The 19,826-nt window shown below is 40.0% G+C and overlaps 1 protein-coding gene across 4 annotated transcripts in view; it reads right to left on the bottom strand.

Annotated features, from left to right (window-relative positions):
* Positions 1 to 19,826, bottom strand: part of LOC310893336 (neuropeptide S receptor-like) — a 92,533-nt gene that overhangs the window by 40,843 nt on the left and 31,864 nt on the right. For 3 of the 4 annotated variants that reach the window (XR_014578911.1, XM_083822140.1, XM_083822139.1), the window contains 3 exons: positions 6,885 to 6,972; positions 5,806 to 5,987; positions 4,242 to 5,134 (listed from right to left, as the gene is read on the bottom strand). Coding sequence is in view for 1 of the 4 variants with exons in the window: in XM_083822141.1 (XP_083678267.1) it covers positions 6,885 to 6,972 (88 nt within the window). In the remaining 3 variants the exon portion in view is untranslated. The remainder of the gene's footprint in view (positions 1 to 4,241; positions 5,135 to 5,805; positions 5,988 to 6,884; positions 6,973 to 19,826) is intronic. The other variant, XM_083822141.1, reaches the window with a different exon arrangement.

Below are 19,826 nucleotides of genomic sequence, written 5' to 3' on the forward strand. Positions count from 1 at the left end.
CCTTATTGACAGTTAATGGATGATTGGATGATCTAGAATAAAAACAACAATTCACTCCTAATACTAACAAAAATGAAAGAGGCTGTTAAAATTTATGGAAAATTTCTTGTCAGTTTCTGTACGGTGATAATTTCATCTTTGAGGAGTACAGCAGTAGTGTTAGTATTGGTTTGTATCAATGAACAGTCCCAGCCTTTATACATAGATATACTTCTTCATGTCTCCATATAGATATTATTTTAACTTAAAACAGTAACAGGCACTGGGCAGAGAAATACTAATTTCCCATGCTAAGAACCACACAAAATCAACCATTAAAATATTTAGAACCACTATTTAATGCTACTTAATGTATTGCCTATAACAGTGACCATGTTTTTTCTCTTTCTTCATGAGCAAGCCCAAAACTATGTAAGTCACAGCTTCCATAATCCACCTGGTACAACTGGTACAGTTACTGCACACTAAGGTACCACATTCTCTGGCAATAAAGTGAATCTTCTTCCTGCACTCAGACAGCTGTAAAAGGCATCTTTATTGACTGCCATGCTGCCTCACTTCTTCTGGCATGGGTTTGTCTGAGACCTCTAAAGATATTTATATACATCTACTGCTGCACTGGCACTCGCTATCCTTTGAGTGTTTGCATCTCACACTGAAACATCTTGGCATAGACATCAGAAAGTCCTAGCTTCTAACCTTTGCCCTGCCGTAATATAATTATTATAGAGTTGCTAGGGAGCAGAGAGAGTTTTCCACAAGAGTTGTACAAGTAGGCTTGTGCAGTTTTTTGACCGGGGAAAGACAACTTCAGCAGCATTTTGATGTGCCCAGAACTCACACTGACTGAAGGAGCTGCAGTGCTCTTCATCAAAGAACTTTCATGTGTCATGAACCACAACAGTGCTGTTTCTTCACCAGTATATTGTGCAGTCTTCTATCCATGTGCAATTGCCATCATAATAAGCAAACATCCATATGTAAAGTATCACATACAGGCAAAACATTTTATTTTATTTTATTAAGTTTAAGTGTTTTTATAGCGTTTTTTGAATTGTTTGATTTTGCATATTCCTGACAATTGTTCTCTGCCTATCTCTATAGCCAGTGTACAACTTTCCACACTTACCTTTCTCAAAGAACAAGACATACTGCTATTTATCTTCCATATTTCTATTTTATTCTCCTTTCATTTTTGGAAAGTCAGAAAGAGAGTGAGGGAGCAGAATGAAAACAGCATTGGCAGAAAGACATTATATTTTTAAAATAGAACTGCATTTCTGCCATTAATGTAAAAGCTATCTAGTCATAACTTTAATCTAAATCTAACCTCATGAAAAAAGGTTTTTTCAGTTGTCTTCCTGACCAGTCCCTTTCAATAAGTTTCTTCAGTAGCTTAGAACTGGAAAGCAATTTTAAGATAAACACATACAGCAACACCTTCCTGCAACAAAGAAACAAACAAAAAAATACCCACGTCTTCTATCCAAACACACATTTTCAGTATTTTTTTCAAACAAAAGCTTGCTTTACTAGCCATATTGTGTTAAGAACGTATTCAGAAGCTGTCCGCTAGGTTTTTATTGTTACACGGGTTTGGAGGTGTTTTGCTTTCCAGTTCTCCTCTCTTTCTCACAGTGCTCCTGATTCAAATAGTGGTAAAAGAGGAAACAAACAAAGAAAAAGACGACTCTTTTTTTAATTAGTGTTTCACAACTCATTATTTGATTTATTAATTATCTTCATACAGTCAAGTACCTAGAAGTTAATTGCAAATATTTATTATTTGCAAAGTAATAAATAAATAAATAATGAATTTCTAAGTTAAACTGATATACAAAACTTATCTTGGGGGTAAATAAAGACAAACTCAGGAGACTCTGAGAAGTAAATTCCTCAGATTGAGTCACCAGACTTCTTGTTTCTTAAGTGGTTTGCCCAGTCCTGTTTCTAATGAGAGGCAAGGTGTTTTTTTTTAATGACAGAGTAATGGTAATATTCAGAAAGCTTCAACTGAGCAGCCTTGGTGTGGTAACTATGCATTGTGATAACTATGTACATTGGTATGGGATGCCTCATTGAAAGGACTGGACCAGCTGGGTGATGGGCTGCTCACTTAGTTAAAGCGTGTTACTTTTGCCAAGTAACAAATTCAGTCTGATAGTCAAATATTGCCCTTAGTCACCAGCTCCCCTCCAAACAGTCAATCTTGAAGAAAGCTCTTGAGATGTAAACACAACTTTAGGAATACTGCTCCCATCCCCCCCAGTTTTCTCCCCTCTGTTTCTTTCTTCTCTCACCCCACTATGGATAAAAAAAAAAAAAAAGGTGTGACAAAAATGTCTGCTGGTCTGTGAACATTTCAACATCCAGTATTAAGTCAACAGCTACTGCTCTTGGTCCAACATTTTGCTCCCTAGTCAGCTAGATTAACCCAGAGTCAAGACTTCGAAGAGTTTCATTCTGACTCCCACCACAGTCTAACAAACCAGTTGTGCTTACATGACCCACAGGTTGTGCAAGTCATTTGTCTCAGGTGTTCAGAGGGAAAAGTCGCAATGGTCCACAATATACAATGAAGCAGACAAGGAAGCAGACAAGATGTCCTCCTGGACTGCAGAGCTCTTTCCAAACTAACCGTTGCTGCAAGTACATTGCACGTACCATTTCATGAATTAGGCAAAAGGCAGGAAAATTTAATTAAGAATAGCAGTGAGGTTTTTTGAAAAGTAACAGTAAGGCATCTGAGATGCTGCACAGTGGTCTTTGGGCACTAGTGAGATTCTTCCATAAACAAACAAACAAACCAAACAAACAAAGCACCATCACCACCACCACCAACAACAAAACCACACAGATGACCAGTTTCATTCTGGTTTAGATTTTTTTATATCTGCTATGGTTCAAACGAAAGCTGATGACTTCTAATGCTGTGACTCACCAAGCCTTGGGTAAAGGGCTGTTTTTTAATTTCGGCAGCCTTACCAAGCTTATCTCAGGTGAGCAACGCCCTCCTGCCCAGGCTCATGGGAGCCCTGGAGGCAGCTTCCTCAGTGCCTGAACAAACTGTGGCACTCCAAACTCACTGTTCATGAAGCCATGCAACACCCTGCCTGCTCTGCTGGCCCTGTATTTCCAGGTTTGCTACCTACACACACTTGATTTTCATCACCCTAGAAAGGAGAGCCTAGACTCAGTTTCACAGCCTGCTTGCAGAGCTGTCTTTTGCTCTGTGGCACAGCATTTCCCCAAAGGGACCCAGGACCCTCTGAACAAACAGAGGGACAACTCCATTTTTTGCCCTGCTGAGGGCCCACCAATACACATCCCCATGTCTCCCCCTGTCCTTGGCAAGCCTGAAGAGCAGGCAAAGCATCCCACAGGCCCCGTGTGGCTTGGGCAGCTTGCAGAAGCCTAACCCAACTGATGTACTTGGCAGCTCTGCTGCAATGTTCCTTCTGGACCGGAGGCTCTTGGCACAGCCCAGCCTTTTCATCAGCTGGATTATTTTCCAGCTGCTCTCTCTACTCTCTGGCTGGCTCCTCCAGCAGCCTTCTGGCAACACACTTCCTCAGGGGACTTCTGGCCCCCCATCCCAGGCAACATCCCCCAGACGGAAGACCACTGCAATATAATACTAATATTGTCAAAGCCCAACAGCTGCACTGGGCCTACTGGGGCAGCATCATCAAATTCAAGCTTACATCTGTTGAGGTCCTGCACAATACTCATCTGAAAACAGTATTGGACAAAAGCTTTGTGACTGTTTGTTCGTTTTTTACAAGTCATGTTGCTTGTTAAAATTTCCACATGATCACTTTACTGAGCGATTTTAATCAGGAGTGTTTTCATTAACATGCTTATTGGATTAGTTTGTCTTGCGCTTAAATTGCTCATCTTATCTGTGAGGAATATAACATGCTAGACTGTATTTCCCTTAGTGTCAGAGGTAAAAGTTATTATCCTGCTTTTAATAGTTATTTTTGAACTCTTTCCATGGTACTTTATGAAAGACCTCTTCAACATAGAATAATATTGTACAACCTACCCTGCACGGTACATCTGTTTTGAGTTACTCTTCCCTTGAGACACTAAGAGTTAATATAGGATTTTGAGGACATGTAACTGAAACAGAGTGCAAGAAGTATTTCACAGTGATGATGAACACCCAAGATGAATACAGAAAGTTATGCAGGATCCTAAGCCCCACTGTTTCCCACAGGCGCAAGGACCCCACATACCTTTCTGATGCCAGGCTGTGCTGTTCTGTTTATTTGCATGGTCAGCAGCAACATGGGGGTACAGATTTCAGTCCAAAGTGTAGCAGGTGGGTGAGCGGGCAGTTATTGGGCTACCTTCTGATTCCAGCTGTTTGGAAACACCAGTTTAGAGTTTAAGTGCTGTTCAACTAGCTGTGCTGTTCTCAACCTGTATCAGGTCAGTGGTCTATTTCTCTCTCTTCTCTGGAAGCATTTGCCAGTAAAGACACAGCCACAGGTTACCACAAATTAAGATGCAAGCAAGGATCCTCTCAGTTGACTGTATGACACAAAACTTATTAACATGACTTGCCATAGTGTGCTAACTCGATTGTATTAACCTGTCCTGTGACCTCTCTAGCAAAATATTTCCAAAAGTTGGGTGAATAGTGCACAAATTGATTTAGCTTAATTCCCTTCCACTGCAGGTTAATGCAAAACACCACAAGCATTTCAAGGGGCAGGGAAAGCTCTTTTATAGTAATCTACTCTTATTAAAATAACACATTATCAAATTATTATCCTTTTTTTTTTTAATTCAAATCCTTATTGTTAAATTATCTTTTTAAAATGTGTCTTTCCCACAATGTCTCTTGTGGTGTTCTGGAGTCCTTGGAGCCACAGAAGTTGTGTAAAGTTTATTTACAAGTATTTACACACTAGCCACAATTATTAGACTAATTATCTGCCTCTGTCACTGAAAAGGGTTCCTATACACTCAGTCTGCTTTAACCACAGTCTTCCCTCAAAACCACCTTCACTGCTCTGGTTCCTATATCCAGTCACTGTGGCAAATAGCTCTAAAGCCTTATCTGGACAACATCTAGCATGGTCAGTTGATCAAACAGCATCTAGTTGGGTCCAGCTGTAGGTACCTAAGAGAAAAGAAGCCAGATCAGAGCTCCTGTTTGCAAATATTTAATCAATCTTCAATCACCACATCCTGTACTTTCCCATTAGTTAGAAAGTTTAGTTTCTTTAAACATGCACTTAAGCCTCACTCATTACTAGCTGCATGTGTTCAACTTAAACCATGTGTCTTTGATTGCTGATATTGATATTTGGCCATTTCTAGTCTCCACATCCCCAGCTCACAATACATCAGATATCTTGTGTAGATCTCTTGGTTTTCTCATAGACTACAAAATCGTGGTATTATCGTATTATCCAATGACCCAAGCTACATCCCTGTTATTGTCAAAATGCTGCTCCTGAAACTAGGTTAATTATCTCAGTTGTAGTTTTCCCAGCTAAGTTCGCTTTTTTCAAGTCATCAGAGGGTGACAAAACAATCCAAACCTTCTGCATGCTTTATGGATGAATTTACCAAAACCCTGCTGAACTTGCAATAGGGAAACAATTTAAAATTCTGAATCCTGGACTGTGTTTTCAGCTTATTTCCTTGGCCCAGGCCATGACACATAACTTCTGTAATCATGCACAAAACTCCAGCAAGCTCCATACATAAACATTCATTCTCTCTTGCATCCCATTCATCTCCCCTAGCTTTTACATGTTTGAAAGGCTGCACTTCACACTTACTCACCTTCAGCTTAGAAAAAAAATAGAAAAGAAAAGGAAAGAAGAAAAGTATAAAACAGATGAGCACTTCAGTCAAGTAATGCTGGCAGGTGCTTGAGCTTGTGCTTCTGTTTCACAGGAAAACACAATTAAATCTTATCCCTTGGCTTCTGGATCACAGTACCATAGACCCTCTTCACAATTTCACTGCAGAAACAGCACCATGGAAAACATCAGCCATAATGTTTGTCTCTGGAAAACTATATTAATTGCAGATTCTCTTCTCTGTGTGTCTTAAGATATCCCCTCCATTATCACATGCCTGTAACGATACTCCAGTAAAAAAAGTATTTGCTTTCAAGCAGCCTGTCTGTGTGGGCTGCTAGACTACACTAAATCAGCTTTTTCAAAACGCCCAACACACACAGTGGCTTTTATCACCATTTAAATAAACTGTTTGAACCGTAGAAGCACATTTAGATTGGGAAAAAAAGTCACCTTTGCCAGTGCTGTGATAAGAAATAAACATGAGACCTCTGTAGAGCTTTCAGTTTTGCGGAGCAGCTCCCTAATCTACTTACTAGAAGTCCAGGATGGACTGGGAAAGGTTATGGGCATGTCTATGTTACCATTTTAGTTCAGATCAAGAGTTCCAAACCTCCTGATTGTCCCCACTTACTATGCTTTGCTTCACATGTTTGAGCAGTCCAGGAGAACACAAGGTAGATGTCTTTCAAATGAAATTTACCTGGAAGAAGCTTTCCACAAGTCCCTTTACAGGACACCAGTTGCTGATGGCAAGAAGCAGACTAAACTAATCCAAAGTAAATCCACCTGAAATGTGCAATCTTGGTCTTCAGCACCAACTGCTGTGCTCTACAGATCTACTCTCACTGACTGATACAGACAAACAACCCAGGTCAACCCAAATACCATCCTTCTCAGGCACCTCCTTCTATGACTTTGTTTCATCGCTGTGAAATTTCAGAAGTTTCAGAGCTGGAATTCAACTACACCTCAAAGCTATTGGATATTTCTTCAAACACAACTGTGCTTCTTGAGGCAGACAAAACTGGGCTAAAAATATTGTATGTATTTACTTACTTGCCAGAAACGTGGTGTTTCTGCGGAGGTACCATCATGCAGATTCTTCTGCAGTTTGAGCAATTCTTCTTCCATGGCTGGCTGGAAACTGGCAAGAAAAAGGAATAAACACAAAGCCAAAAAACAGAAATAATCAAGTAAATAAAACATGAATCTTTGGTTGGTATGAATCATAATATGCAATGAAGTTAGACAGGCATATGCCTGCTCTTGTTCTGGCCCCAACTGAAAAGTATATGGCCTTGAAGTGCTAAAGATCAACATGAAGTCTCCAAATGCTGAGACAGCTGTGTCCACTTTATCAGTCAATTCACATATGATGGACTACTTTGAGCACCCTTTTGGGTTGTTCTGTGTCACATTTGGATGACAAGGCTTAGGGAGATGAATGTACAGACTGGTGGATGTAACACCACAACAGGAGCACCTCTATCAGAGATGGATGTGCAGCAGTTTCTGGGGTGAAGCAGTACAACACCTGAGTAGTGTACAGCAAAAAAACAGCTGGAAGCAAGCAGTATACAGCCTGATAATGCTTTGAAGAAGGATTCAGAGAGGTGGCATTAAAAGGCACTTTTAATATCACCGATGTACCAAATTCAAAGTAAGGGCTTTTTCATTTAGGCAAGAGAATAAAAATATAGCCACACATAAGCAGCTCACCACAATTATTTCATCCTGTCCCATCACACACACGCACAGTCTATGGCTACGTGTGTCTATCCCTGCCAAGAATGGTCTCCAAGGAGAGATAACTGTGTGCTATCATCCTGAAATGCATTAATTAGATCTGGGGAAGTTATTAATAGTGGCCAACTTCTTTAGAAAATTTCAGCCTTGCTTACTGCCTGTGTATTACCCACAAACATCAATAAATCTCAAACTATTGATTGCTCTGCAAGGGTTGCTTACATTAGAGGTGCTGCCAGGGCCCTGAAGGCATGAACAGCCCTTTCAGTCTCTGGTGGCCTCTACCGAGGACAACCTCTACCCCTGCCCATGGTTCAAATGGTTTTTATGGATGGCTTCTGGTTCCTCGCACAGCTCTCTCAGGGTTCTCCACGAGTACTGCTGCTATAAATGCACTTGTTAGGAAGCTTTTGCAAAATGACTTGCACAGCAGGGTCATGTGTTCCTCTGTGCAGCATGTGACAAGCTTTCTTAAAATACCTGGGTTAAAAATAAAGGCATGGATTTATTTACAAAACACTGAAAATGCAAATACAAATATAAGTCATATTCAAGGCACCAGGTCTAACCAAATATCATCCAGATGAAAGTAAGTATCCAAAGGACTGAAAAAATAAAAATGACTCATCTCAGAAGTTCTTGTATAAGGAGAGAAGAAAGCTTCCCACAAACTAAATTTGGATGTCAGTCCAAGAAATCTGTAGGAAAGTGAATACTTCTGTTTTCTCTGTTCAGCCTGAGCTACCTGGAAGCAGTCTAATTCTCCAAGAAGTGCTGCCAAATGTTCTCAGAGAATTGGGTCCTTTTAAAATGTCACCCTAAATACAATCCACAGCATTCAAAAATGACAGGTCATTTCTGAAAATACCATTTTTTTTTAACCTGGGAGCTTAATGATAATAACACACAGGGTATGCAAGCAAATTTACTTCCTGAATGGCAGAACCATTAATTTAGTGAAATTCTTATGAATGCCTAATCTTCCGTCAGCTAATAATGTAAGAGTGGCCACATCAGATTGTGCCGAAGGTCTACCTAGCCTCATATTCTGCTGAGAATGGCCCAAACCGGAAAAAGAAACAGGCAGAATAAGCACAGAACAATATTTAATCAACCTGCTCTTCCAACGATTTGTAGTTCCAGTACTTGGTGAGACACAGGTAGGATCACTGAATAACACTACCAGAACAGTGACCCAGTAGAGGTTGTCCATTTGTATATATTGTGAATAAAAAGAAGGTTGCCTGCCAGAATGTTGCACGCAAGATTTGCCACAAAGCAAAGCTTTCTACAAAATCTGAAGTAGGATATACTCCAAAAAAGCATATAGCCTTGGGATCAAATAATCAGGCTTGGTAAGTGGTGAAACAGATGAACATATTTTTGGGAAGCAAAGCCCAGCTAGCCTATATTTAATTTCTTCACAAAATCTATATTTATCCAATACTTTTCACAGTTCTACTGTCATAATTAGCGTTTCTAATCAGAACATATATATATATAATATATATATATTATAGGTAGGTCCTTATCAGAAGACATTACTGAACTACTGTGTATCAAAACAACTGTGGCTGGCTGAAGAAAAAAAAAAGGGGGGGGGGGGGGACTTCTTTTCCCCACTCCAAGTCTGTAACCTCAACCTGGAACCAGCTGAATCCCCATGGACAGCTGGGATCTGCCGCAAATGCTGTCTTTGACATGTCACTTGGCTTTCTTCTCCCAACCACCCTCCAGCTTCCTGCTCGCAGCTTTCTCCTCGCAGAATCCCAAAAGGAAATATCTATCAGTCCATTTTGAAGGCAAGAAAATAAGCTGTCCTTTGAACTGCCAGTGCTTGACAGGATTATAGTAGCTGAAAAAGAGTCTTTAAACAGAAAAAAAGAGAAACATTTCATGAAAGAGTTGTCTCCAAATTAATAATGTCTGCACTAAAAAGCACACAAGAAAGAAAGTTAGCTTAAACCAGAACTGCATCTTGAGGAAAGCGTGCCCGTCTCTGCTGTGCTCTCAGCCCTGTGCAGCTACTGTGAAGCCATTCCCAACCAGATAAGGACCAGGCAGAAGGCACATAGCTTTGCAGCAACTGGATAAAAATCTGTTGAGACTCTAAACAAATCCTAGGGAGTGAAGAGAGGACTCTACAACATGCACTCCTGGCGCTGAGGAGGAAGCATGACGGCATCGGTGTCCTCTTCCCCTTGCTGTCCCCTCAGCAATGAGCACTGATGCTCTGCATGTTCAGGAGCTGTAGGAGGTGAGATCCTCCCAAACGGCAATGCCAGCCAACGCTGCCCTTGCCATGGGACCCATCCCAGGGAATTCTTGAGCATCACCAGGGTGCCTTTCCCATCACCCCTCCTCCCCCTCTGGTAGGAGTAAGAGGACTGTGATCCAGCTTCTTCTTCCCACCCCTCCTCCCCAGGACAGCACCAGAACTTGCGCCTGTATGGCTGAAAAGCTCTGTGGCACACAAGAGGAGGCCAACCAGAAAGAAATGCAACAACCTGAGCATAGTCAATGAGAAGGAACATAACTCCTCTAGCAAACCTGCACCCATCAAGACTGAAAAGTCAGGTCAGAATTTAAACCTCTCATCTTTTCCTCCAGTATGCACAGTACCACTGATGTGTATAAAATTGAGTAGCAAAACATCAGCCAAGGTAGAATACTGTCCATATGGCATTCAGTGCATTCACATTCATATTCAAGTTCACAAACACTTCAGGATTTATGGAAGGTGAAACCACTCACTCAAGGCAGTTTCCATACCTAATCGTCATATCAATCAGTGGAATGAAGCAGTTTCTCAGGGATTACCAATTAGACTCTCCCAGTGTTTGATTCGTTATTTTTTTAACCCACCTTGAGGAGAGCACTTAAAACATATAACTTCCTTTGATACAAGCTCCACTATGAACATGACAAGAAAGTGAGAGTATTTCATCTTCCTGTACAGCGTACTTAACAGCGCAGTAAAATCTGCCAAGATTTAGTGTGCCAAATATGACATATTCTGTCTGAGAACAGAGTTGTATAAGTCTAAAAATTAGCTATGATGTTACCTTGGGCAATAATAATAACTAAGATACTTTTCAGGCAGCTATATGATTATCCAGTTTACATTCTCTTTATGCAGGGATGAATTACATTTGCAGGAGTTACATGAACAGGGGTATACAGGGAGGTGTTCAGCTTGTTTATATTCTCCATAATCACTCACTCTCCTCTCATAATCAAGTCTATAAATGTAACAAAAGGAAAGAAAGAGAATTGGTTTAGCAGTCAACTGACGATGTACTGCATTTTGGATTCATTTTCATTGGAAGCCGTGGCCATTCAGTAATGAAGCTAGATTGTACAAAATACAAATTGTTGTTGCTTCAGGCTTGTCTTCACTGTTGTATTAACACTAGAAACAATCCTGCCATTACTGCTACAGTAACTCCAACTCCTACCCATGCACAGAGATTTCAAACCTGCCTTTAAAATCTGTCTCAGAAATCACAAGATGACAGAATGATTGAGGTTGGAAGGGATTTCTGGAGGTCCACAAGGAAGACCTCCTAGAACTGCTTGTCCAGGACCATATCTAGTTTCTGAAGATCTTCAAGGAGGGAGACTGCACCATCTTCTGGGCAACCTGTGCCAGTGCTCAATCATCTACATAGTAAAGAAGTGTTTCCTCAACTAGAAGCACAGGACACTGCTTCCATTAAACTAATTCAGGAGCTGCAAATACAGTTATTCTGTCTTTCAAATATTCCTTCAAAATGTAGTCCTTCCTTCAAGTCAGAGGACCTCAAGTACAGTGATTTTAAAGCAATAGCTTAAACCATCACCTTGGTGACGTCCAACTAAATCTCATGATCATGTCCTGAGTACCACCATCAGACTAGCCCTGTTTTGCACATCTCCAAATATAGGAACTGCAACCACAGTTTACCTTGAATGAGATTTGCAACCATCAAAAAGGTTACTAATTCCTACTCCAAGATCTGGTAAATGTACCTTAGTAAAAGCAGATAACGATTTTGCATGGTATTCTTTCTGTTTTAAAAGGACATTTTGGGGGCTAATAAGCAAGATTGAAATGCAGAAATCTTTAGGCTTATAGCACTAAGGAAAGAAAACTCAATGTATGGAAATTCAGGGTCTAAACCTGCCATATTATCTCAAGCCTTTAAATATCAATCTGCCTATCTCAGCATAGGCTTTACTAATACAATAGTCATTTTTATACCCAAATGGGTATTTATAAGTCAGTGGGTAACTAAGGGATAGCACCCATAGGAATCCGTTTGAAAGAGGTGAATGTATTGTTGTCTCCTAATCTTGACTACTAGCGATGTGCTTCTGTGTGATCACATTCATACACAGGAGCAGCAGTCACTCTGCTCTTCCCTGAGTAGCTATGTCTGTTTTCCTAAACGTAGGATAAACACTCCATGTAAGATTAAAAGTGATACATGTGGATGCAAAGATAACCGTAAAGACAAAGGAAAGATTCGCATCTGCAATAGCAAGCCATGTGAACCACTGGAGGCAGGCCTGTAGGGTGGAACACTTGGTGCTGAGGACCTAATTTCCAGACTGTAATGTGTTTGTTATTATTTTCAGACTAACTCTAGTCTGGCCTCCTAGTGTGGATGGTCATTTGCAGCTGAAGTGCTGCACTCCAGCACGTCTTCCAGGTTAATTTCCTCTTAAAACAACACAGTTCATGAGCTCTGAGACCACACCACTGCACAAAACAAATCACAGCAAGTGTGGGTAACCAGGAGGTTCAGTTCAAAACTGCACTCTGGTCCAAACAAAACATTAATGTAAGCGCACCCTCAGTGATTAACTGATGCTACCAAAATGCAGTCTTACTCCATGACACACACTGCACCTGGGGAGAGAGGGTAAAGGAAAGAGAGGATGGAAAGGATGAATCCACTTAGAAGTCTGGCCAACTTTGAAATCTTTTTGCCAAGAACTGAAGAACTAATCAACTAGGTCATAATGGCACCATATATCTTTTCTTCCACTGAACTGTCCAACATTTTTTTTCTTGTCATTTATTACATTGACTATTGGTTGTGCTTTATATAGAAAATCACACCTGATTTTAAGCATTTGAAGACTGTCAGGGGCACAGCTGTGAGGGAATAAGATTACTTTCAGTAATCACACTGGAGGAAAGCGGTACATAATTCTGCACCAGAAGAGCTTTTAAGCTAAAAGATGGTATTGGAATGAGAGCAAAAGGACACAAAATGGCAATGAGTAAACAGAATCTGGAAAAACAAGAGATTTATAACCATCGGCGTGTTTGAACTGTGTAACTAGTTTCCAGCAGAACCCAGGAGACAGATTTTTCAGATGAAATTTAATCATTTTCTAGAGGAAATTGCTAGATATAGTTGCCTACAATGCTGGAATATAGCCAGAAACTTCCATAAGGACTTCATTCCATAAGGGCTACATCAAATCCCAGCATTGACAAAGGTTATGAGGATCATTCACCCCAGTGCAAAAGAAGTTAACTTTCTGCTCTCACAGGAGAAGGATGGTGGTTTTGCTTCCTGTCTGAATGAGTGGTAGGGATAGTCAGAGCAGCAATATTATAAAAAATTAAGTCTCTAGATTTCAAGAGTCATTGCCTTCCCCCTTCTTTGGCATATAGATAGATGATCATGGGGTCAACTCTAATTTTAGATATCATAGATCTCTTACCTACACAGTTTATTACTCCAACATGCCAAGCAGAAGAGATTACTGTCTTTAGGAATTATGCTACTGTCCTGTGAACCTGGAAATGCCTATCTTTATATACTTGAAACTATCACACATGTAGGGCTAGGTTTTGGACTGGCCTCTCAATAATGAGAGCATACCAGATCAGTGACCTATGACACTACCTGCACTCACAGAACATTGAAGCAATATTGTCTGAAGATTACTTCATTTCTAATGCTTTACTTGCTTTCAAATGTTGAGATTCTCATTTTTTAACTATACGTAAAACTACTAATTATAGCATATATGTGTTTGTGTATGTATAAACAATCTTTCTTTAATGATTTGTTGCAAAGTTGTTTTGGAAATGGAAAGAGATCTACCCCGTTGCTTGGAATTAAAAAGATGCACTGGACTGTTGTTATGGAAATGTTTTGCCCTTCTTGTAAATGCCAATTACATGAAAACAAAAAGCAAGCTGAAAAACTAGAAAATGATTTTCTGCATTATAATATTTCAAAAGGATATATTGGCAGTCCCTGTGAGATAACAGACAGAGCAAACCAGGAATAGCTAATTGCTAGGTTTGGTCTACAGTAAATGTCAAAAAGGAATCAAAACACAAAAGGCATCAGCTCAACCATCACAAGCTTCTACTCTTGCTATCTTCCTTTTCAAAACTGCTTCCTTTATTATTTTAGTTTAATTCAGCTATTGCATATACATGTACAGGGCACATACAGCCCTGAATTCTGTGCTTTTGTCAAAATAAACAACAAAAAAGCCAAAATATATATTAATATTATTCGCATTTTGTTTTATACAAAAAAAAAGAAGTGTTTCAATAATGGGGGAAGTCTATCACCACTTTTAAAGTGCAAAATTAGCTTTAAAGAAGAATGTCATTTTGAAACACAGCATTGAAATTCTTTGATTTAAAAAGATCCACACTTCTTTTGTTTTTTTCCACCCCTTATTAGATAATACTATTCATTGGCTTCTGCAAAAATTCTTTCAGGTAGCCTGAAAGTACACTTTTAAAAAAATGAATAACTTATTTGTCCCCCAAAAATCATATTCAATATAGACACATACAGTGCTTTTCATTAACTTTCTGTGCTTTTCACTAACTGTCACAGATTGTACCATCCTTTCGGGGGCACATCTTACATCCTTGGCAACCTATTGCAACTAAATAATTAGGTACAGTGATAAAATATTTCAGTCCCTTCTCTCTGTTTTGAGGAAAAACAATTTTTAAAGTCAAAAACCTTGGAGGTGATTTCAGAGTCACATCAGAACAACATAATTCATTGAATAAATCATTACCATCATGATTATCATCTCATTCATTCTCTCTATCAACATGCTGTCTGTAACTATTTGTGTTATTATTCAGATGAATGTCGATGAGTTTGCCTTGGTTTAAGATTTCAGTACTTTCCCTTTCACCATCTCTTTCTTCTGAAAGAATTAAACCCAAACAAATGCAAAGCATTTCCTATGCATGCTCACACTTTAATCTTCTTTCAGTACAGTTTCCTTTTAACTACCTTACCTCCCCACTTCCATAACTGCTTATCACTTATGATTTGAAAAAAACACTTATGCTTTTAAGAAGCCATAGAGTTTACTGGCATCGTTATCAGCACAGCTTTCTGTCTAGCATTTGAATTTGTATTTACAGTCCAATATTTGTTCTATTCCCTGTGGCAGCAGAAATACCATATGCAAGACAGCTCCCCAAAGAGAGAAGAGGATGTGAGTACCTGTGTGTGTGTGAGTGTCAGTGTGAATGTTGAATGAACCACAAATATGAGTAAGCACAAGCAAACTTCTCACAGTCCCTTTTCATGGGGATATCCAGACCTTTCTGCCCACTTTGGCTGCTGACAAGTCTATTCCCACTGACTACACATTCATGCTTACTACCCATACGCAGCTAAGAACATACATTTTTTGCGCACAGCTGGCCATGCTAAGTTGACTCTTTGCTAGCTTGTTGTACTAGGAGTTCTCAAAATACCTACCAGGAGAGGAGATGTTGGACTGGAGAAGAGGATTTGGGTACCTGTGGTCTTGTGCCAGGTCAGGTGCTAAGGCAGAACCCTGATTCTCCTGGTGCCAAGGCCTATGACCCATGTGTTGGGCCACATCACTCAGTGTTAACTTCAGGCCATTGGGAGATTCTTCAAATCTGAGGTCCACCTCTCCTCTGACAGTAGCATTAGAGCAGGGGGACTCTGCAATGTTCTCAAAGCGAACTCTGGTGTTTTCTTTTAAATGTTACAATATGCATTTGCTTTCCTCATCCCTCACACTTGCATAGTTGCATAACTCTAGCCCATAACTGTGACACATAATTAACCTTCAGATTAACTAGAAAATACTCTTTTTTTTTTTTTCCCAGATTGGTTAGTCAACGTGAATGCTGTAAGTCCACTAAATGTTCAAAGGCATTCACACAATCTACAGATCATTTTAATGTCAAATCAGTTTTGTAATGCTTAAATAATGAGGCCTCGTGTTCAGTAGTGACATCGTACCAAATTTGTAAAGACTCTCCTGTGCTTAAAGCCTCATATATGTTCCTATTAGGGTTCTTTGAAATAAGGAGGCACGTAAGTCTCATTAAAGATAATTGGAGTTGAGCATATAGCTACTTTGGAAGAATCTGTTAAGGACCTACCTGTGTCTTTAAGTACCTAAATACCTTTAAAATTTGGGCTGTGGTGAACACAAGTCATTCACATCTCCTGCCAAACATCATTTTTATTTTTAATTAAAGTGGCTCTGAAATGCCATTACTGTTGATCCCACTGGTCCTTTCAGTGACCAAGTGTCAAGAACAATAAGTTCCGAATTAGTGCTGTGAAGGTGGGATAGAGCAGCACCAAAAACCTGCCTAATGACTGCCTGCCCTGGCCCAGTGCCCTCTGGGCATGCCACAACTCGGGGAAGAAGCAGAGAGATCAGGCCATTCCCCTGCCTCATTGCTCTACCTGCTGCAGCCCTGCAATATGCTGGGGAGTCATCGGAACTGTAACCCACAGCCCAAAGTCCTCTGGCTTGCACTGGTGGTCTCTTGCTGATGTCAGAAGTGGGTGGGACAGTGTTGTGGTTTAACCCGGCTGGCAGCTAAACACCACACAGCCGTTCGCTCACCCTCCCCCCTCCCTCTCTGGGATGGGGGAGAGAAACGGGAAAGTGAAGCCTGTGAGTTGAGATAAAGACAGTTTATTAAGACAGGAAAATAATAATAACAATAATAATAATAATAGTGATAATGGTAATAGTATTAACAATAATAATGTGTAAGAAAACAAGTGATGCACAATGCAATTGCTCACCACCCGCTGACCGATGCCCAGCCTATTCCCGAGCAGCCGGCCCCCCCACCCCGGCCAGCCACCCCTATATATTGTTTAGCATGACGTCAGATGGTATGGAATACCCCTTTGGCCAGTTTGGGTCAGCTGTCCTGGGTCTGTCCCCTCCCAGCTCCTGCTGCACCCCCAGCCTGCTCGCTGGCAGGACAGAGCAAGAAGCCGAAAAGTCCTTGGCCTGGTGTAAACACTGCTCTGCAACAATTAAAACATCAGCATGTTATCAGCGCTCTTCTCATCCTAATCCAAAACATAGCACCCTACCAGCTACTATGAGCTACTTAACTCTGTCCTAACTGGAACCAGGACAGATATATTGTCTGGACTCCACTGACAGTCTTGTTAATCCACCCATGTATCTAGTTATTGTCACTGACATGTAAGTTCAGTTTTTTGGATCAAATTAATGAAGGATGATTTGAGAAAGGTAGTTTACTTCTAATTTGCTTGTGCTTAATTATGCCAGGATACAGCCTTGACAAAGGAGGAGGAATTTTTTTTTCAGTGGGCAGAGTTGCATTTATTTCTAATGAACAACAGACATCTTGCTGCAAGAAGGTTTCAATGGGGTTGTTTGTAGTGATTAAGTGTTCATAACACACTTTGTCCCCAAGGGCTACACTAATTTCTAGAGGCCGACCTTTCTAAGTTGACCCAGAAGAATGCAAAGAGGACACAAGGCTTGCGTTAGCTTATTTTAAAAGACACTGAATACAAATTCATTAAGAAAAAGAATAATTGCTTGCATGATGATAATAGGCTAAACCCGTTGTTTAGGAAGGAAAGAGAAGAAAGGTTTAATCTCTCTTTAAAAAGGAGGCAAGCGTTCAATTTGCTGATGTCTGTAGATGGGAGCTACTGCTCTCAGGACATGTTGTACTGCCTTTGTACACCTCCAGCTATGCCATAATGACCTATAGACACTGTAATTTTTTAGCGAGCTGGTCTTAGAAAAAACATCTTCTTACTTTCCTGACCTGCTCTCAAAAATTTCTCCCTCTCCTCCCTGCCACTGACATCAAGAAAGCACTACCTTTTTCATAAGCAAAAAAAATCGGCACCAAAAAATTCCACGTGGTTCAAAACCTTGACAAATGTAAGAACAGTTCACACAGATGACCAAAATATTGTTATTTCAGAATAGCTACAAACTATATATTGATGTGGTGGTGTACATATCCAGGTAAAACCTTAGCTTTCTCACTGAAGAACTGATGAGGATAGTCTAGCTGGTAAAGGACCTGCTCAGTCAGCTTTGCCTAGAAGCATCTCCAGTGTTTAAGCAGCTCTACTACCCAACAACGATGATTTTCAAGAGTCCAGACTAAAAGCCTTATCTCAGCCTTTGGAAGTGGATTTACTAGTAAGTAGGTTATGATTTTTTCTCTGAATTTCCCGATTCATTTAACACACATGTAGTGAGACAGATAAATTTTAAACTAACCTGGTATCAATCCCTTCTTCCCAGTTTTCTTGCCTTTGTTTCAAATATCCTTTATTGGTTAGGTAATGAATTTTGCAGGATCTGTTTTCCATAATCAGTAAAGCATATGCCACAGTATAAACAGAAATGCAAAACAAAGCATTAATTCACCATATTCTGAAAAAAAGACATACATAAAATGAGCATACGCTTCCTTTCAAAGACTTAGCAGCTCATCTGACTACCTCTGCATGTACTTTGGATTAAAAAAAGAAAAAGAAGAAAAAAATCTACCCAAGGCATTCCAGTGCACATAGCTCACAGCCTTTAGTGGTCCAAATTCTCACATTGTAGAGAGCTGAATAAACTATCCCCCTTTTACAAAAGGGAGACCAGCATATAGAGAGATTAAGTATTTTTCTGCCACACAGAAGAAATAAGCAACATATCAGGGAACCAAATGCAGACCTTCAAAGCATCACACAACTACTCGTAATACCACGGCACACCTGATCTCCTGCTGATCTACACTTAAAAATCCCTAGTCTCTTCTAGTATGCCATAACTCTCAAGATTTCCCCTCTTTCACTGTTAACACTCCTCCTACTTCAATAGTGCCACGCATGTCCGTAGCTCTCCTACTGCTTAAGTAAATTATTCACAAAGTAATTTCTCTGATAATGGTTTGTCTTAAAATTTGTGTCTCTGAGAGTGAAACAAGTCCTTTTTTTTTTTTTCTTCCTTCACCTGATCAACTACCAACCAGGAAAGAAAACCCAAATCTTTCTCAGGACCTTCACAACTGCCATACAACTACTAGTCTCTATAGTGTCCTCTACTAGGAGAAAAAGTTTGAGCTGAAACCAAATGTTGAGATCCAAAAAGTGAGCTGCAGAAAGAAACTAGGTCCCTTCACCTCTGAGGTGGCCTGGACCCAAACCTCCATCATGAAAGCATGTGGTGAGAGTAACATTTAGCTGCCAGAGAGATGAGGGCTGAATAAGTGCTATACATGCCTTTTTTTATTATTATTATTTTAATTCCATCCCTGTTTTCCTCTCTCATAGTTCTGTGTCATCATGTGTAAGTCTGTTCATTTGACTGAACTACTTATTTTTGTGTCTTCACTGCTAAGGCCTATGCACTTCAGGATGAAGTGCATAGAACTCCAGGGTTTTGTGAAGCAGCCTATCAGCTATTGTCACCGCTTATTTTCAGTATTTTTCTTAGCCTTAAATTGCCTACTTTCTTGCAGGTATCCAACTCAGGAAATCCAGTCCTTACACTGTATTAAAGTAGCATTTTAATGCACCAATAATGCCTGAAATTGTTGTCATAGTACAGTGAAAAAAAATTCTGGAGAAGAATAAAATCTTGCCCTATGCATTTCTCATTTCTAATAGTCTGTTTTTGAAAGTACAAGCATTGTTGAACAGTATCAGATGGAAAATATAGCTGTAATAATTGAACACTAAAACCCTTTTTTACATAAGGAGAGAGCAAGGCTAACAGCACTGAGCTACCAGGATTTTTGTGATGACAGTGCTGATGAGTTTATATAAATTTCTGTTTTTATTGCACTCATGAAGATAGTGGTGTTAAGTCCAAGAGAAAACTGAACTGAAAATCATAAAAATTCCCTTGTTCTATTATTCTTGATGTAATGTTTACTTTTTCACTAATGATATCAGCTCCTTCAGTTTCAGCTAGGACAGATCT

Source organism: Anser anser (genome assembly GCF_964211835.1).
Source record: "Anser anser genome assembly, chromosome: 2".
Classification (NCBI taxonomy): Eukaryota; Metazoa; Chordata; class Aves; order Anseriformes; family Anatidae; genus Anser; species Anser anser.